The following is a 20,180-nucleotide window of genomic DNA, read 5'->3' on the forward strand; positions in this document are numbered from 1 at the left end:
GGAGACCATACTTGAAAATCCAGAAGTTCATCAAGGACCCTTCAGAGGATAAAACAACTCTTGTTTCATTATTTACTGAAACTACATCTCCACTCTAAGAGCATGATGATTATGGGTCTGTGTCACAGAGATGGAAAAAATCAAATTTCCATTTTAGTTTTATCAAAATTGTGTAAATGAATCTTTTATGTTAAATATCATGACATGAAAAATTATAAGTTTTGCAGAAGATATATCTGAAAAGAAAATAAATTTTATGTGGAACAAGAAGTTGCTCGGGAGTAAAAAAAATCGTCGAAAATTATGCAACATGGCTAATGATCAAAATAAATATGCTCAAAATTCCTGAACTAGAAAGAGCCAGAAATCGGGAATGGTTTTTGGCCTAGATATGATCGAAAACATAATACAGAAACTAGTCCAATCGGTAAAGGTCCACACAAGTCACGTTTTCCTCGGAGACCATACAAAAGCAAAAAATTCAACGACAAAGATAAAGAGGGCATGCGATTCAACCACTTTATTAGCAGAGGATGAACCACTCAACCACCGTTAATTAGTGGTATACCAACTAAAATATTTCATCGGCCACAACTAACAAAACAATCAAGTATGAGTTTCAAATCCGAATGAGACTTCTATATATACCAAGACAGAAGCAAGATAAAGATATCATTCAACTTCTTTATTTTTCTTTTAAAATAAAATTTGTAATATTTTCAGATTATGTGTTGTAATTCCAGTTATGATAATATTTTGTAATAATATTTTTTATTTTGAATAAAAGAATAAAAAATTACTACTCTATAATGTATTATTTTAAATTAAACTTATTTACTATACATAATGAGTTAGAAACGACACAAGATTGTGCTAAGTGTCGTTGAAAGAATCCACTTCAGAAACCATGTGTTGCTATCACATATGAGGAGTAGTTTTTAAAATCTGGTGGATACAACCCAATACATTCTGGTCAAAGAGGTAAAATATTTAATTAATTTTATAAAAACATTATGAGAAAAATAAATAAAAAATTTGATATGTACGCTAGAAATCTTGTTTAGTTATATATCTTTGTACTATATGTTTTTAAAAAACAGATTCGATAGATACAATAATACTACGTACCAAAAAAAGTACAAACATATTTTTGAAAATTTTAAATTATTGGAGAAGTTAAACAAATTTTTAAAGATAAAAGATATAAAGTAAGTTTTGCGTTTAGGTCCTCACAATTTACCCTATTATCATCATGGTGACATCACACGCAATATTACATTATTATTGTTATTATTATTATAATCTGCATATGTGTCATATTCTCCACTGTTCCAACTGGAATCAGTTGAGAATCGGAAGAAGCAAAACGATGTTAAACGGAATCGACGACGAGGAGAAATGGCTCGCAGAAGGCATCGCCGGAATTCAGCACAACGCCTTCTATTTGCATCGAGCTTTGGTACAACGCCATCCAACTTAGGGTCCTAATTTCTCCAACTGCAGTAAATTTTGATCTGTGATTTTGATTTTCATGATTGAAGGACTCGAATAACCTCAGAGAAGCGTTGAAATTCGCCGCGCAGTTGTTGTCTGAGCTACGAACGTCGAAGCTCTCGCCTCACAAATATTACGAGCTTTGTATATTTTCTGGATCTGTCTTTAGCGCAGTATTTTTTTCATACATGTGGTGAATTAGTGTAATGCGTGTTCATTTTGGGGAATTTATTTGTGTTCGTGTCTTAGATATGCGAGCTTTTGATGAGTTGAGAAGGCTGGAAATGTTCTTCAAGGACGAAGATCGGCACGGTTGTTCGGTGGTTGACCTTTACGAACTGGTTCAGCACGCTGGGAACATTTTACCCAGGCTGTAAGTTTCGATCAAAATGTGATCAGCTCCACTGGATTCTTTAAATCTTCTGTTTTTGTAATTTTATTCTGCTTTTATTTGATGTCAGACAATCATTTTCCTTTTCCACACCGCAGTAGTTGAAACGTTTTATGCTGGATTTAGATTCTATTTTTGCACTATTTGTTATGCAATATACCAGTATATTTATTTACATATATAATTTATGTATACGAGCGTAATTATGTACATGTGTGTGCTCTTGTTTACAGCTCGGGGAGAAACAAAAAGGGGATTACCTTCCAAATGTATTTTCATTCTCGAAGGATGAACATTGTTTTCTCAATACATAAGCAAACAAAGTTAAACATTATTTTAAAATTTTAAAATAGAGTGTTTTGAGTTCTAATATAATATAGAAAGGAGTGTTTTGTTGATTATTTAAAAGTTGAATTAGAAGTAATTATTATGCTTGGAGATGTGAATACGAGGAAAACTATATATTGAGAAATGAGAATGAAGTGAGATGGTTATGTCCAAATGAATTCACATAAGGGGAAATTTTTTCTTTCTAATTTGTTCCCTTGAAAGGTAAGAATCGGAAAAAGTGATAGGATTGTTTTAGAATTACTATAATCTCTTTACCGAAGGTATGGATTTGTCCGTTATTCTGCATAGCGTGTGCATGAATTTTAGTGTTAACGAAATTAGTGGCACTTTTGTTGCTCATGTTTGATTCTTCAATATATCAGGTATCTCTTGTGTACAGTTGGATCTGTTTACATAAACTCAAAACAGGCTCCTGCTAAGCATGTTTTGAAGGATCTTGTTGAGATGTGTCGTGGAGTTCAACATCCATTACGTGGGCTCTTTTTGAGGAGTTACCTTGCTCAAGTTAGCAGAGACAAGTTGCCAGATATCGGTTCAGAGTATGAAGAGTAAGAAATCTGTCTCTTCAATATTGCAATACAGCGTGCTATTTATAGATAAGACAAAATGTATTCTTTGTTCATAATGCTCATGGGATAACAAAAGCAACTTCTTTTTATGAGTTTGAGTGTATGCTAGTTCTGTATTAATTCAAAATCTTAATTACCATTGCTTTTCCTTTCCATGCGAAGCTTTTCCCTCTCTGGCTCTCTTCCACACCCATGGTGCTATACTCTTGTAAATCTTATTCATGTTGCTCTGTTTCATGTTCATCTTGTTGTATCCAGAAAAAAAATCATCTTGTTTGTGGCTAAATAATAATATAAGCTAGTTCAGTTAAGTTACTTTTCTTAGTGAACCTTCATGAATGGCATGTTTGCTGGAAACATAGATATCAGATTGAAGAAGTTGTGGATAGATTCCCCTATGTCGAAGTGTTTGGGCACCTCCAAGGGTGTGCCATCTTGGTGTTGATTGCCAACATGGAGAGGTGCTACAGTGCTGTGCCAACTGTACCTGCACTATACTTTTATTGTTGTTTTTCATTTGTTTAAATATTGATAATAGTTATAAATTAAGTTTATAATCTAAAATAGATTTCATGGTTTAAGAACAATTTTAAGATTGGTTTTATTTTTGATAATCGGCAACTTAAATTTGCTAATATTATTTTATATTTAAAATTAACCAAACACTTTACTTAGATTAATTATGTGAATTATTTAAGAATTTAAAATTTGATATATAGGTATTTTAATATATTTAAATAATTTGTGAAATATTTAATTGTCGTAAATAAAGTAATGGAGAATATTCCAAAATATTATTTTTAGAGTTGAGTTTAAAATTGATGGGTTGGAGATGATTTTTATTTTTGATCAAAAAATTGTGCTATTTGAAGTTAGTCCTGCACTAAAATAGAGTGCTGAATTGAAAACAATCATTTTTTTTGACGTAGGGTTGAAGATGGTCTTAAGTTGCTCATTTACTTAGAGTTTTATTCTCTTGATTTAGTGACTTTTGCCACTTTCAACTAAGTTGTTTGTTATGGTTTGATGTTGGCTGAGATTATATTTTTGCTGTGTTTTTTTCTTCTTCTTTTCTTATAGTAATTCCATACAACTCTCATTGTAGTGAAGGTGACACTGTCATGGATGCTGTCGAATTTGTCCTTCAAAATTTCACCGAGATGAATAAACTTTGGGTACGGATGCAACATCAGGTCTGTGTAATTCATTCGGCATTCTTGTTATGTTCCTAGTTTTGATATGCATGGTTTCCAAGAACTTGATGCCACAGAGTTGAAATAAGTGACATGGGCATATTTTATGCTTGCTGAAGTGATAATGCATGCAATGTATCATTTTCTGTGGTGATATTGAGTTCAGGCCTTCTTTCCTGGTCTTGCAGGGACCTCTGAGGGAGAAAGAGAAGCTTGAAAAGGAAAGGAACGAACTACGTGATCTTGTAAGGGCAATGTTCTTATGCAATTGTTTACCATATTCATATCTCCTCCATTTTAACTTCTAAAGATGCAGTTCAGCCATTTTTCTTATGTTCTAGGTTGGGAAAAATTTACACGTTCTCAGTCAGATAGAGGGTGTTGGTCTTGAAATATATAGAGACAGTGTTCTTCAGAGAGTGTTGGAGCAGGTAAATTAGTCTGTTTCAATTTTGATGATTTTGAGATACTAAGAAGTTATAGCTACTTTCAATTTTGATGATTTTGAGATACTAAGACGTTATAGCTACTTTCTTCTAATTCGTATTCTAAACATTGCCGACAGGTTGTTAATTGTAAGGATGAACTTGCCCAGTATTATCTGATGGACTGCATAATTCAGGTCTTTCCAGATGAGTACCATTTGCAGACCCTTGAGACATTATTGGGTGCCTGCTCCCAACTTCAGGTCAGTGGAAAATTTAGCAATGGATATGTTTCTTTTTAGTTAACTTTTTCTTTCATCCAGAGGTGGACATAGGAAAGGGGTGCATTGCACTCCTCTTTTAGGACAAGTTTCTTCTTGAATAAATGAGACCCTTAGGCCTTCAGGTAGTCCCAGAAGGAAAACATTATAGAAATTAGAAAACCATTTTCATGTTGGATATTTTGGAACTAGTATGTCATGGCTGAAATATACTATCGTGAATATTGTTTTAAGTTTTTCAGGATTTTAGTTTCAATCCAATTGTTGAATCCCTGTATCGGGTTTGTCTTTCTCATCTTCAAGTCAATGCCCTCTTGCACCCACACAGTCTTTTGATTCCCTCACACAAATTGTTCGAAAAGACTATTCTTCTCAACATATTTATGCGTTTTGTTTCACTCATATGCTTTCTTGACTCCAATTTAATCTTTTTACTTCTTGAACTTGATTTGAAATCATATTGGGGTGATGACTAATCGAAATGACTCTATCTAGTGCTAGGGTTCCCGAAGTAAATGTTGGTGAGAAGCAATATTTTTTGAGCCCAAGATATCTGACCTTTTGCATACTCTGGTGATCACTGCATTTTGTTTGTTAGGCTTGTGTGGAAAATTTACCCATTTTGTAATGCAGCTAATGATATTAACTATTAAGTGAAATGAAGCTAGAGTTAAGGAGGGGTTGAAGTTCTGTTATAGTCATGTACCAATCTTTTTGGTTTTTGTGTTAGTTCTCGCAGTGCCCTGTATTTTAGCTGAATTTACCATGGTATTAGAATCTGTACTCTTATATCATGTAGTCGTGGTGAAATAAAATGGTATACCAGCAAGGTAACCCTGTTTTCCGGACTACTAAAGTGCTAACTATCGATCACAATAACAAAAAAAAATACTATTTGAGTTATTACTTGGAAGATGTTAATTCATTTAACTATTGAACTGTGGTATATTGAGAGTACTAAATACCGTGTTAATGTTGAAGATAAATCTACTAATGTGCTCAAACATTCATTGCAAAGGAAATACAAATAAAAACTGTTGCTAAAGAAATGTGTCAACATGAAGGTGACTGGAGAAAGGATGCAAAAATTTGTAAACTAGAAGATACAAAATTGATTTAATCTCTAGTAGTGTAGTTGGGCCTAGTTAGTTGAACAAAATGAACCAGAACCACTTTACTCGAGTACTTCTACCATTGAAATTAACTTATAGGAGTTGTGAAACTCCTTTTGTTTTACCATAATTGCTAAAGTGGGCATAGAGGGAGATTGACAACCACAGGCTTGAAGGGAGCAAGGGAGAAATATAGTTTCAAAGAATTTTATGGTTTGGCAAAAGGCAAGCTGGTGATGATTCTGGCCTTTTTAACGTCTAGACCAGGATGGACTTTCAAGCACTGAGAGCACACACTTGTTCTTGTACATCTTCTGAACAAGATTGTAGTTAGTTGGGTGTTTCTCATGTATGAATAATATTTTGCACCATCGCTGGAAATTCTAGATCTTAAGAGATTGCCACTTCCTCATTACACGATATGTTATTATGCTGTGATTATTGAGTAATCATCTTCATGTGCTTCATTGTGATTCTCAGCCGGTGGTTGACATCAAAACAGTTTTGTCACAATTGATGGATAGGTTGTCAACCTATGCTGCTTCAAGTCCTGAAGTGAGTGTTTTACCTACTTTTAATGACTCCTGCAGATTCTGTTGACTGAACACTTTTTCCTCTGTAGATATTACCGGAGTTTTTACAAGTTGAAGCATTTTCCAAACTGAGCACTGCCATTGGAAAGGTAAATTTTGTTTCTGTATTTGAATGAGTTCCAGAAAATTTAAAAATATGCGGTAGGTAAGAAAGGGAACATTATTGTTGTGCATTTATTGCGAAAATAATAACAAATATGCGTAACGTCCCTTATTTGATAATCAAATTGATGAAAAATCTTCTTTAGCTTATGAATTTAGTTTAGTGAGGTCCTCTGAGGGGCATAAGTTGAGCTATTGACGTAGTAATTAAAGGGGCTCTGATGCACCGACACCCTTATTTTCATATTTTTCATTTCTTATCGACTTCCAAGGTATGGTCTTTTAAGTATTGCTTAATAACACTTAAAAATCATGAAAGTTACGTCCATTACCCCATTATATAGGCAAGGAATGCTCTATCGGCTCTCATTATTATGCCAATTTTATCCTGTGTTAAAAACAATTGGTACCTTTTGAAGGTGCTCGAAATCTGACATTGTCTTATCATTAGTGAATGGCTGTTAGATATGGATTTAGATGTTATCTGATACTTGTCAGTTCATACTTACTGTCTGTATTATAGACTTGATTCATACCATGTACAATTTGTATTTATGAGCATCATGATTTTTTTATTAAAGGAATTGGAAAATTATGAAGCTACATTTTATACATGAAAGATGATGTATGATTTTACATCGCCTAGCTATCTAACAAGGAACATGATATCTGTCGAGTTAATGCTTTTGAATGTGAAGATGGTTTACAAGCTAATTTTTGTGTAAAAGATTTTTAAACGTAATTTAGGTGGTATTAATGAAATATGTTCCAGGGAGGTTGGACCTGACCTATCATATAACATTCTTGTTTCTGCTTTCACTGATACAAACATCATTATGTAGAGGCACCACTTAATTTGTTTTGATAATACACCAAATTTCATGGCCTTAATGACCATAAGAGTAGCTCTGACACATGCATGATAAACTGAGGTTAACATATGCAATTCCAAAATACTGAAGCTTACATGGAAGAATTGTCCTCCTCTGTGGAACCTGATACTTGAAATGTGTGTAATGTCTGCCTTCAACAGCCAAGTTTCTACTTATGTCTGATCCTGTTTCCATTTGACACCATATGTTTAGTTCCTTGTGATTGAGGCACAACCGGTGTATTTTGTATCATGAAAGTCTGATGGTGAAAGGGGTAAAGATCAGGATTTAATTCTTCCATCTAGGCAAAAAGATTTAACAAATAATTCAGTTGTTTGATACCATGGAGGTGAAGGAAAAGAGTGTCGTTCACCTTGTTTTGTATAAACATAAATTTTAGGCGAGGAGACACTTTTTAACTTGAATTTACAAATTTTATCCCTAGGGTAACTTGTGAAAGTAAAAAACAGATAATAAATCAAATTATAGTAGGCACGTACAACATTGTTCCTTTCCATCCCTTTGCAATATACTTCCTAGCAAACTGGGGAAAGTCGAATAATTTGAAACGCAAATAGGTTCTCCATGCAGGTCATCGAAGCACAGATTGACATGCCGATAGTTGGTGCAATTTCTTTATATGTCTCCCTTCTGACGTTCACTCTTCGTGTACATCCCGATCGTCTGGACTATGTCGATCAAGTGCTGGTATGTTACTTTTCTCAATACTGCCAAATTCATACAAATTTCGTCTTAAGTCAAAACACATGAATTCTTTAGTTGGGATTCCATGCAGTATTTGACAATCTATTGGCACCTTTAATCAAAATACTGAATAACTTATAACTTTGATCATCTCTGGCATGCTGATCCTTCGTAGGCAGCATGTGTCAAGAAATTATCCGGGAAACCAAAGCTTGAGGATAGTAAAGCCACAAAACAAGTTGTTATGCTTCTGAGTGCTCCGCTAGATAAATACAATGATACCGTCACAGCTCTTACTCTCTCAAATTATCCCCGTGTCATGGATCACCTTGATGCTGGAACAAATAAAGTAATGGCAATGGTTATTATCAGAAGCATTATGAAAAATAAGACTTCTGTATCAAGTTCTGACAAGGTGGATTACTCGTTGAACTTTGTATTATTTTTCATTTTGATCCACCACACACATCACTCAAATTTACTTTGCAGGTTGAGGTTCTATTTGAACTGATTAAAGGACTTATGAAAGATTTAGATGGAATTCAAACAGATGAGGTTGCTTTGTAGTTTAATAATTTTTTTGCTGATCAGTTGCCTAAATATCTGTTTGTTCTTGTTGACTGTTGTTGGTGTTAATTTCTTCTGTGGGTCATATATTTTGTCCAACAGCTTGATGAAGAGGATTTCAACGAGGAGCAAAACTCTGTTGCCGGCCTCATGCATGTGTTGTATAATGACGACTCGGAAGAAATGTTAAAGGTGATCTGTCTTTTGGTGAAAAGATTTTTCTGTCTTAGGATGGATGTTTGTAGCAATTGTCCTAATTGCTTCAGTAATCTGCAATATTTTAGTAGCTTTAAGGTATCAAATTCCACTTCTGTTTATTTTTCCTGGTTTGCTGTAAATATGAATGCAATCTTATATGAATAGCTGCTTTTGTCCATGTTTTTGACTGATCTTACAAGTATCTGTGTATAGCCACACCAAGTAAGTACCTCGCCTCGATTGGTCCGTCAAGATATGTGAAGAATCTCAGGACTTGTAACTTTCTATCGCCAGTACAGTCGTGTATCTGAGGAACCATCCAAAAGCGTAAATTTCAGCATATTTGACTTTCAATCTTTTATTGCGAAGTCTTCAGAACATGAATTTTGATTGGCAGTTTAGTTTTGGTAAAATCTGTGGAGGGACATGGGCAAGATCACTGAATTTGGATACAAATACTGTTCTCAATTTAATTTGATCATTAATTCTCGCAATATTTGTATGGTAGGTCATCTGCATATGTGTAGAACTTATGTGTTTTGGCTTCTGTCCCTTCTGATGTATTCTCTCGTTTGATTGTGATAATATAACTGTGTAAATTGTTTTGTGTTGATTTTCGTTATTGTTGTGATGTTATTAATGGAGGTTGTCATAATCCCTAAAACTAAATTTACTTCGTGAAAGTTGTGTTTGTGTATTCACAGAGGTCATGTTGTAATTGTCAACATTCGTTTTCTACTTTATCAGATAATATATACTGTGTGGAAATATATATCAGTTGGAGGTCCCAAACGCTTGCCTTTCACCATCCCACCTCTTGTTTTTTCTGCCCTCAAGGTATGGCGTTTCATTAATGCATATACTTGTGTTTAAAAAGTTGAAGTTAGTAGGTAATAAAAACTGCAATAATACATTAAAATATGGTTTGAGTTTCACTGTGATGGTTAAGAATGAATTTTTCAAGCTTGAAGAATATTTTCCTGTTGTAGTTGGTTAGAAGATTGCATGGTCAAGATGGGGATGTAGCCGGAGAAGAAGTTCCTGCTACTCCAAAGAGAATTTTTCAACTCTTGAATCAGGTAACTAAACTTTCAACCTTGAAATTAGACCACGTGATCCTAATTTTTAATTGCTTCGAGCAATTTGAAATTATCTGCTTATTTAGGTGCTGAACTGGATATTTGTTTTTATCCGTGCATCATCCTCCAGTGAAGTGCCAATCTGCTACAGATTAATGACTGCTATTTCGGACGATGCTTCCATTTATCTTCTTTTCACTATCTAAGTATATATAAAATCTATAGTTAAAATGTTATATGATACTCACTGACTGGACAAATATGTGTTGTTGCAACAGGTTATTGAGGCTCTTTCAGTTGTTCCATCACCTGAATTAGCACTGAGACTGTGCTTGCAATGTGCAGAGGTAAAGAAAAAAATTAGGACCGTTTCGTTCTGCTAAAGTGGAATAAAATTGTGGTAGCACATTTTTTCTGTAGCATATGAGACAAAATGCATCACTATTCAACTACTAAGTAACCCTTAGAAATTGGCACAAAGTTGCAAGAGATAGTTGGGGAGATGGAGTGTTTAATAGAACTATTATGTTTAGCGTCAAAGCAAATGACCTGGATCACTTGTCAGTACGTCATGTGCTTCAATGAAAATTTGGAAGTTAATGAATATCGAGAGGAGGAGACTGACTTGTGATAGTTGCAATAAGTTAGATGGATTATTGATGTGTAAGATAGATTTTTCATACCTATCAGTATTCATGGAGTAGAATACAATATTAAATGTATCATCTGCTGAAATTTCATCCTATTATCGGATCTTATGCCATATCAGGCTTAACTCATCCTTAAATATATCACTAATAGGATTACTCGTGTAAGTTTGCTGATTCGACGTCAGTCTTTTTGCTTCTAGGTACATAATTGATTTCTCTTTGATAGCATTCGTTTGGAAATCTGTGTCTACAGGCAGCTAATGACTGCGATCTTGAACCAGTGGCTTATGAGTTTTTCACGCAAGCTTTTGTGCTATATGAGGAAGAAATCGCGGTATTTATCAAATATATAACTCATCTTCTTGAGTTAATTCATCTTATAGCAGATTTTTGACATCCGCGACTTAAGAGCAATTACTGTAACTTTTTTCCATCATTTTCAGGATTCTAAAGCCCAGGTAACTGCCATACACCTAATTATTGGGACACTTCAGAGAATGAATGTATTTGGTGTTGAGAACAGAGACACGATGACACATAAGGCTACCGGGGTAACTTTATCAGTGTTTTCTGTGCAGCTTATTCCAAGGCCTGTTTTATCTGCATCCTCTCCTGATTTGCTTTTTTCTTCTAGTATTCAGCCAAACTTTTAAAGAAGCCTGATCAGTGTAGAGCCGTTTATGCTTGTGCGCATCTGTTCTGGGTTGATGATCAGGACGGCATCAAAGATGGAGAAAGGTGAACTGTATCTAATTTTTTTGTTTTAATATAAACTGTTTATGGTATTGCGTCATTTCATTATCTTGCAAAAGGACATTTGTAGTCATGTTGCTACAGGGGTTGCTTTTATTCCTCTGTTTATGCGATAATCAATTTCAGTACTGTATTCTATTCTGCACTAACCAACTTTAGTCTTTTCTTAACACTTTTTCCATGAAAATTTCCCAATTTATGAAAGATGTGAATAATTAAAATTGATTGTTGAATAATATATGCAAATAGAAATTTTGTCAATGAATCACAACATTTTAGTACTCTTAATTTATTTGTTTCTTTTTTGCTGTAAGTGTTAACATTAAGATACATCAACTTTAGCTATTAATTGTATTACCACAATCAATTTAGTGTAATTTCTTAGGGGACTAAAATTGATATTTAGCCAAACAATTAGGCAAGCATAATACTCATTTGGTACTAGAGTAATAGCTCATTCTTGGGCAAAAGTCTCGAGTCTGGACAATTACATCTTTTCGGTTTGCTTTTGATCAGATGACATGAAATGCTCATGTTCCTTTGTTTACAGGGTTTTACTTTGCTTAAAGCGTTCCCTAAGGATAGCAAACGCTGCTCAACAGATGGCAAATGTTACAAGGGGTAGCAGTGGACCTGTGACGCTCTTTGTTGAAATACTCAACAAGTTAGTTTAATGGATTATTTTGAGCTGCAGTTGAGATTTAATTTTACTTCTATCTGTATGGCCCTTATTTTTTTCTAAAAATTATTCAGGTACCTATATTTTTTCGAAAAGGGTAACCCCCATATAACTGGTGGTCTCATTCAGAGCCTTGTAGAGTTAATCAAGACTGAGATGCAGAGTGACAGCACAACTCCAAATCAATCTTCCGATAATTTTTTCACGAGCACATTGCGTTACATTCAATTCCAAAAACAAAAAGGCGGTGCTATGGGTGAGAAATACAGTCCAATTACAACATGAAGAATGCCTCCTGAATTTTGCATATGCTTGCAGTTTTGTTGTGAAGTTGGCTTCAATAATGTACGTGAGGTATGAATTGTCGGGGTTCTGCATTTGGTATGCATAAATTGGGGGATTTATGCATCACTCTCTCTCGACCTTATGTTTTTGCCCATTTTCAGAATCTTGTTCGTAGTGGTAGTTTGGTGGTTTTTTTCTTTGTATATGTAAATGAATTGCTGTGTATTTATTATTAATAAATTATTTCAAATAATACTTATCTATACCTGTGCATAATATATAGTGTACTGATTGGAAATTCAAAACATAATGTTCTGCCTAATCTATACCTTGTAAAATACACTGCCATGTATTTGTGTCGTCTCTTTCGTTAGGCGTTTTTGATCGCCGTTGATACTTGTCTAGTTTTACGTCATGGTCCTTAACACTGGGGGACAGAAAGTTCTCTTTGGTGTACCATGACGTAAAACCTACGAAAGACGTGATTAGTGAACCACTGCGACTCATTTTCCCACCCGCATATATTTAAAACAGGTAATGAGATTGAAATTTCGATGTTTGAGGCAGAGGATTGGACCATGTGAACCGTTGTATCGCTTGGAAATTTGTTCTAAAAAATATCGAGCTTCTAATTTTTTTATTGAAAAAACTCTGACACGTCAGAAATGTAACACGTCTCCCTTCCCAAAGATACACTTGACTGAAATGTTTCAAGATCATAATTTTGTAACTGTATACATAAACTAGTATATAATAAATAAATGAGATGATAGTGATCAAGGAAAAAAACAAATCAGACCTGGACCTGCAAAATTAATGGATTGAGTTGGTGGACTTTTTTTAGTCATTTTTCCAATAACTAAAATAGGTCAAAACGTTTTTGTATGTGTGGGTTAATATTTTAAGCGATGTGGGTCAGCCCGTTTACAAGGCAAGACGGGCCTCAGGTGATGGTCACGTGTTTGATGCCCGCTTGTGAACTCTGAATGAACAAAATAATCAGCAGACTTTTTCTGAGCAAATATTTTTAAAAAACCATACTAAAAAAAGAAGAAGAAATTCTGAAAAGTAGAGAAGTGATTTCAGCAAAGAAGATGACGAGGAAGAAGCCTTAGAGTTCGTAAAGTTTGAGCAGAGACGGGAGAGATTTTATTATTTTTCTTCCGTATTTTTTCAAATTTTCATCTGTGGAGAAATCGAAGCACTAGATTCGGGCGAGCGGAAAGGAGGCTGGAGCTCGGAGTTGGAAATTTCAAAGTTTTGGGATGAGGTGATGACCCGATTTGCTTTCTTGAATTTCTAGTCATTTTTTTCCAATTTTCGGTCTTCTTGGTGAGGATTATGTTGATTTATATTTTCTATTTTGCTGCATTTATTATCACAACATGTACTCAATTTTGTGCACGTATGTCCTATTAATTGCGTGTATAAACATATTTTATACAAATGAAGCGCTAACCCGAAAGTATTTTATCTAGGGTTTTGTTTAAAGGTTTGTTCTTTCGTTAATTTTTTGTGTTTTGTTTTAGATTTTCTGTCCGTTTCATGGTCTTACTGAATCCTTTAATTTTGTCATTTTTGCGGGTTTTGATTAATTGTTAGCTTTAGTTTGATCGATGCAGTTTAATTTAGATTTTGTTGTTTAGAGGTGTCTTTGATCTGAAAATGGGAAAGTTTAATCATCTGATCTAAGTATCCAGTTCGCCCTTCTAAATTTATTTCCTTTTCACAATTTATCTGCTGTTTCAGAACGTAATTCATGTTGAAATAATTCTAGCTTGTTTTCAGAATTGGCTGCATTGGTGAAGTGTTAAAACTTTCCAACCATTTAGATTTATCCTCTCATGCATATCATTATGGTTTTTGGAACCATTACTTACCTTTGTAAATTTATTCCAAGAGAGTGATCTATGGATTTTTTCTTTTCATTTAATAGCTTGGAATTTGCATCAAATTAATAGCTTGAAATTGCTTGTAATCTACTTCATGATTTTTTCAACTTTTGATCATGGAATTTTGGGACATTGCTTATCCTCTCATTTTCCTGTGTTTAAGTTTGCCACTTCGCTGCATTTTCAGACTTTTATGCATGTATAATATTAATGGTAAAAAGAAATTAGACCCTTGCTGTTTCTGAGTTTTGTTCTCTGAGCTCTCTTTGCCCTATCATCACTAAATACTCAAACTCTTGTGAGTGCTATGAATACTGCAGATATATGCCTTATATCGAAAAACACATGGAAGTTAGCTGGACCCTGCAGTAACTAATAACTGTAGTCTACCTGACATTGCGTGAATTTTAAAATTTTCTGTCATTACTAGTATTTCTCTTTGTTAAACTGGATTCTTACGGCATTTATCATTTCAAGATGTGCAGTAGACATGCTTAAAGATCCCTCTGGTATTGTGTAACTCGTAGACACGTGAATTATTGCATGTTTTTTTGTTGACATTTTACTTCTTAAACCAGACGTTAGTTGAATCTGAGGTACTTATCATCCCCTCTTCTCTTATCTAGTTATAAAAATTGTTTATCCTTAGTTTTCTTCAATTTTTAGTGTAGAAAATCTTAGGAGCAAATTTCAAGCGTGTGCACTTTTCTAATTGAAGATTATTTTCTTGTTTCTGTGACTTATCCTTAGTTTCAATGTGTATCCCTCCCGACTGATGCCATTTTCACAGAATTCCCAAAATCTTGGTCTAAAATTAGCATAGTCATCATCAAATCTTCCAATAAATTTTTGGAAGGAAGTTAGTTCGAGGCACTTGTGGAAGGTCTTCAAGCACTTTGAGTTTTCCCGAGTTTGTGGTGGCTCCCTTTTCTATTACTTTTGTTCCTTGGAAAAAAATTGTGATGGCTCAACTTTGCTAAAAAATTCACAAAATAAAAGTAAAGAATTTAGGGAGTTTAGCATCTATAGTTTTTAGGTCTCTAGCACTTCATGTCTCATCCTTTTCTATTTATATTAATTAGGTCCTCTACTTATCACCACGCTCTTTCAAACCAAGCATAAAACTTTTCTCAGTGTTGGATTCATCTGCCCAACGTGGTAAAGTATCTTGAGTCCATGCATTCAATATCCTTTAGTTGCTAGTGCCAGTTACTGCTTTTCATTGGTAAGAATGTTCATCTGCAACTTGGAATTTTAGGTAATCAGTCGATCCAAATTTGCTCAAGAGTGAGGCCTTGCGATTTTCTGAACATCTTTGGGGAATGACAAGTTTTGTTGTTCACTTGTTCTGATATGTCATGCCTTGGCATAGAAAGAATGTGTGACTGAACATATGACTTACCAATTAGGCTTCTTATTTTTTGTTTGGGTAAATAATAAATTATTGTACTCGTCGGGTGAATTTCTAATGATGTACCCCTTATTCTCCTAATTGCTAATGTAGAGCATTTATTGAGTTTCTCCTATTGACTTACACGAGGTCAATGCTAGGGCGATAGCTTTAGTGATGAACATGTTATCCTAAATGAAATGCTGGGATACTTTCTATTGAAGAAAAAGTTTGATGTGAATACTCTCCAGATATTCACTTCTATTTGAATAATTTCTGACAGCTGACACTGTGTCCAGTCTCTTTGTTCCTCTAAAGAAAACTGTCTAACCGCCTTGTGACTACTATTTGGATTTTCAAATCTTTATTATTGTATCACACTCTCCTTAGATAAAGGCAAAATTTACTTCTCTCCCTTATTACTCCCTATATCCGTCAAGCCGTTCACTTCCATCTTTATTGAAATGAAAAGTAAAATTGAATTGATCAAATTTATTCCGTATGACCTCTATTCCGTTATTCAACTGGTATTGGATTGACATTTGACAGTGGAATGTTTATGTCTTAACCTTTTTTCTTTTAATTCTTTCAGGTGGCAGAACTAAGAAGATGCACGTGAATGCTGTAGCTAATTGGAAAAGTCCTAACTTATGAAAATTATGACTCTCGAAGACTTTTTTACTTTGGCTGAAATGAACAATGGGCTTATGGCACCTTCTCGAGTTAGGGAACTTGTGACAGTCATGATGAAAGATATAGGTTGCCGTGTGAAAAATGTTGGTGAAGCGACCAGGCAGTGGTCGGCAGTTGCCAGGGCTATAGCTGCCACTGAGAATAAGGACTGTCTTAATCTTTTCATTCAGTTAGATGGACTTCAATTTATATTTAAGTGGTTAAAGGATGCCCAAAAGTACTGCAATGAAGCTAGTGACAGCTTTGTCGAACAATCAATTACTCATTTGTTACAAGTACTAGAAAAATTTCATGACGACAATGAAATAATGTTTTCTTCTGAAATCTGGACTGTTGTCAATGATCTCCGTTCCCACAATAGTCTGAAGGTTCAGGATAAAGCTCGAGTGCTGTTTGAAAGCTGGGAAAAAAAGAGAGCAGGTGATGATAAAAAAACATCTGGTGATTCTGTATCAGATGTCGAAATGAATGGAGATTTGACCGCTGGTGGAATGGGGAAATGTGTAAACATTGCAACAAAAGATGCTTTGGAATATTGTTTGAGAGAGACGTCCCCTTCCAATAAAGCTCCTGGTAAAGAAAGAGTATCAGAGACTGCTACATGTACAGATGGTTTTCATCCTGGTCCAGTTGAAAGTGAACCAAATTCAAACACGCTCTTAGATCCCCTACTTACAAATGACAGGCCTTTAGATCATATCAGTTCACCTTCCATCTCCAATCCTACCACAGAGCCCCCTGTACTTCCACCAAAAGGTGCTACCTCAGCGACAGTATCCTGTCTAGATGTTTCTGGAAAGTGTCGTGAGTTGGAGGGGATTAGTGATGTGAAGGATATCACAAAGATTGGGAGTTCTCCATGGAAATTAGGGTTTCCAAAGGAGCCCAAGTTACCTGAAGAAATCCCATTTCCTTCTAGTTTGGATGCTGCAAATCCCTTGAATTCTTTGACCGAATCGACTTCCCTTTCTGTTTCCGGTGATAAAAACTTGTGTGATGAAGGTTCAACGTGCATTGATCAAAAGGCAAGTGACTTTGATGGAAAGGTTGCCATGAGCAATGGACTTGCAAATCGAAGACAAAGTTCAAGTTCATTTGATACTAAAGAAGGGGGCGAATTTAACCATCATGTGTTGTGGAGCTCCGGTGGTAAAAATTATCAGGAAAATCTCAAGGATGAAAGGACAGTCTTGCTACCGAATGAAGATGATGGAAAGAGTAAAAGACATGACCTGCGCATTCGTGATTATGTTCTGGCGACTGATTACAGTATTTTCAAAAAAGATATGAAAAAAGAGCAGGAGCCATCAGGCAAGAAGTCTACTGTAACCCTAGACTATGGACTTTTAGATCCTTTGGAATTTGCTAGGCAAGTTGCCATTGAAGTAGAGAGAGAAGTAGTAGATTACAGGGAACAAAGTTGTAGTTCTGAGAAACTGCCAGAAGAAAATGTGCAGCCATCTTGTAGCCTCGACTCCGTGAGCGGAAATCGGTCCCATGCTAGTGGTGGTTCATCAAAAGATACAGCAAATGACCCAGATCTGTCTGCTGAAGCTTCTTCAGGGCAGGAAGAATCTTCTGCTAGCTCTGAAGACATAAATGCCGAGCCAACAAATGGCATCCAAGATGTTGAAATCTCTCAAGTCACCGAGGCATCTCAAGAAGAGACAAATAAAGAGAAAGGTCTGTGTAGTTTTGATCTAAATGTGGAGGTTTGTTCAGAAGATGCTGACCGCCCTATGAATCAATTTTCTGCACCGGTCTCTGTTGTTTCTGCTTCAAGACCAGTAGCAGCTCCTGGGTTCCCTACAGCTCCTTTACAATTTGAAGGGAATCTTGGCTGGAAAGGTTCTGCTTCCACAAGTGCTTTTCGACCTGCATCTTCTCGCCGAATGCCTGATATTGATAAGGATCTTTCCAACAGGGTGAGAAACAGCAACTCAAAGCATAGACAAGAATTTCTTGATATTGATCTGAATGTGGCGGAAAGTGGAGATGGAATAACTAAAGACCTAACCACAGATAAACAAGTCCTTACGTCTTTGAGTCTTCCATCTGGGGACTTTTCTGTGGAAATAAAATCAAGATCCGAACATATTGAATTGGACCTGAATCTTGCAAGTGAAGTTGGAGGTGGGCCGACAGACTGGCGGGCCCGGCAGCTCTTTCCCCATGGATATTTTCTACAGAGTCTGTCAAATTCTTCAACTTCTTCAATAAAGCAGCATTCTTTAAAGAATATCGATCTGAATGATCATCCATCTTTTACCAATGATTCTTACGATCATTCCCACTTTAGTGAGAACTCTCAAAATCTCAATTTTCCCAGAAGTGTGAAATCAGATGACTCTGTAATATCCATCTTGGGGGCAAGAGTGGAGGTCAATCATAAAGAATTTGCATCTCAAACTCAGCCTGTCCCAAATGGCAAAATTTCAGAGCTTGCTTTTGACATTAACTCGGGGAGAACAGGTAGTTTTCTGGGAATGGGATCCGTCCTTCCATATGTCCACCCTACGTTTTATGGTTACAGTAACATCGCACCTACACCTGCACCTGCACCTGCACCTGCACATGGATTGCCTTTCTCCTCCACAATCTATGGACCTGGGGGACCTTATCCTTACATGGTGGATTCTAGAGGAGCCCCTTTTATCCCCCAAATTGTTGGCCCAACTTCAGCGCTTCCAACTGCTTTCTCCCAACCACCATTTTTTCTTAACACAACCCACTCAAGTCTTTCGTACGGCGTAGGTTCCTCAAGGAGGATGTTAGATCTCAATTCTGGAACAACAATGGAAGGAGGGAATAAGGACCCTACAGGCTTGGGACTCTTCTTAAATTCAGGCCCTGCTGGACCAATGGATGAGCAGCTGTTGTCCACTTCCCAACCCACAATTAGTTCAGGCTTTGGTGGAAAACGAAAAGAACCCGAAAATGGATGGAAACACTACCCCCCAAAACCTCACACTCCACCTTGGATATGAACAGTATGAGTTGTCTTCTTCCCTTTGAATCAGATGAGGACGGAAAAAGAGCAGGTTTATGGTTTATAACAATAGTTATACCCAAGGATATGCGAGTCACTGATTGACGCAATGGTGCACTGGTCAACAAAAAATAAATGACTTGGGGGATTCTTGGCATATCTTGATTCTTAAGATGAATGTACCGAGAAATGCAGATTCCAAGTACTTGCTTTGGAGTGTTCTTCATTTCTTAGTATATGTTAGCCTTTGTTAGAGAGCAGTCTCCGTCACGATACCGTGCGTTATAGTTTTGATCTCGTACATTTAAGTAATATCACATTATAGAATATGTAGTGAGAAGCATTTGTTGTGTATGCTGCCTGTGTTCTCTCTGTTCTTGTTCTTGTTCTTGTGAAAAGATCGTGGAAGAGATGTGCATAAGGATAGTTCTCTGACTCTGTTGCTTTTTGTTTATCATCGAACGACTATGTATTTGAGGGGTAACCTTACATTCTAGAAGAATAACACATTAGATTTCAATGTTTGTCTTTAGGAGGCTTTTCCATGCTCTCCTGGTCTATTTCTTTTAGTAAAAGAGTGACTAGTTACATCGTACTAGCACGACTCCAACCGTGAAAATTGTATTGAGATAGTTTCTCAACCGTTGAATCATTTTACTAAAATAGAAAGTAAATCAATCTGACATCAAAAGTTGGAAAGGGAACATCGTATTTAACCTTACTTTAAAGCATTATTTTGTTGAGGAATGATGTAAAATATGGAAAAAAGAAGATATCATAATAATTTTTAATATTCGTAGAAGCATGACGATTTATTTAATTTATTTTTTCATTAATTATTATTATCATATTTTTATCTAAAAGTGATATTTTGATAAATTATTGCATTGCCATATAAAATTGTCGGTAATATTTTA

At 35.6% G+C, this 20,180-nt stretch overlaps 2 protein-coding genes across 6 annotated transcripts; both read left to right on the plus strand.

The window, feature by feature from the left end:
- Window positions 1-1,283: 1,283 nt before the first annotated feature.
- On the plus strand, window positions 1,284-12,562 carry LOC140968700 (vacuolar protein sorting-associated protein 35B-like). Of its 2 annotated transcripts, none has more exons than XR_012173824.1 (22): window positions 1,284-1,459; window positions 1,542-1,638; window positions 1,744-1,867; window positions 2,599-2,784; window positions 3,911-3,998; window positions 4,187-4,243; window positions 4,340-4,429; window positions 4,564-4,686; window positions 6,297-6,371; window positions 6,439-6,498; window positions 7,975-8,091; window positions 8,264-8,503; window positions 8,578-8,643; window positions 8,758-8,847; window positions 9,601-9,690; window positions 9,843-9,932; window positions 10,211-10,279; window positions 10,836-10,916; window positions 11,026-11,133; window positions 11,224-11,320; window positions 11,886-11,999; window positions 12,089-12,292. XR_012173824.1 is itself a non-coding variant. In XM_073429755.1 (22 exons), the coding sequence occupies exons 1-22, from the start codon at window positions 1,310-1,312 to the stop codon at window positions 12,297-12,299; spliced, it is 2,430 nt and encodes an 809-aa protein (XP_073285856.1). In that variant the 5' UTR covers window positions 1,285-1,309; the 3' UTR covers window positions 12,300-12,562. The 2 variants fall into 2 exon arrangements, 1 of the variants encoding a protein (XP_073285856.1); XM_073429755.1 differs by having other exon boundaries at window positions 1,285-1,459; window positions 11,217-11,320; window positions 12,089-12,562.
- A 714-nt stretch (window positions 12,563-13,276) lies between these two features.
- Window positions 13,277-19,650, plus strand: LOC140968684 (uncharacterized). Of its 4 annotated transcripts, none has more exons than XR_012173822.1 (3): window positions 13,277-13,569; window positions 14,512-14,591; window positions 15,743-16,164. XR_012173822.1 is itself a non-coding variant. In XM_073429722.1 (3 exons), the coding sequence occupies exon 3, from the start codon at window positions 16,232-16,234 to the stop codon at window positions 19,259-19,261; it is 3,030 nt and encodes a 1,009-aa protein (XP_073285823.1). In that variant the 5' UTR covers window positions 13,299-13,569; window positions 14,512-14,591; window positions 16,174-16,231; the 3' UTR covers window positions 19,262-19,650. The 4 variants fall into 4 exon arrangements, 3 of the variants coding, with proteins under 3 accessions (XP_073285823.1, XP_073285822.1, XP_073285824.1); XM_073429722.1 differs by lacking the exon at window positions 15,743-16,164 and adding an exon at window positions 16,174-19,650 and having other exon boundaries at window positions 13,299-13,569; XM_073429721.1 differs by lacking the exons at window positions 14,512-14,591; window positions 15,743-16,164 and adding an exon at window positions 16,174-19,650 and having other exon boundaries at window positions 13,299-13,569.
- Window positions 19,651-20,180: the final 530 nt, after the last annotated feature.

Source organism: Primulina huaijiensis, unplaced genomic scaffold (genome assembly GCF_012295235.1).
Source record: "Primulina huaijiensis isolate GDHJ02 unplaced genomic scaffold, ASM1229523v2 scaffold37775, whole genome shotgun sequence".
Lineage (NCBI taxonomy): Eukaryota > Viridiplantae > Streptophyta > Magnoliopsida > Lamiales > Gesneriaceae > Primulina > Primulina huaijiensis.

What these genes read in the sequence shown, in the direction of transcription:
- LOC140968700 (XM_073429755.1), top strand. Translation starts at nt 1,310, where the DNA reads ATGTGTCATATTCTCCACTGTTCCAACTGGAATCAGTTGAGAATCGGA. An exon ending in ATCGGTTCAGAGTATGAAGA is followed by an intron (nt 2,785 to 3,910) that starts GTAAGAAATCTG and finishes CTCTCATTGTAG; the next exon opens with TGAAGGTGACACTGTCATGG. An exon ending in GTGCCTGCTCCCAACTTCAG is followed by an intron (nt 4,687 to 6,296) that starts GTCAGTGGAAAA and finishes TGTGATTCTCAG; the next exon opens with CCGGTGGTTGACATCAAAAC.
- LOC140968684 (XM_073429722.1), top strand. Translation starts at nt 16,232, where the DNA reads ATGAAAATTATGACTCTCGAAGACTTTTTTACTTTGGCTGAAATGAAC.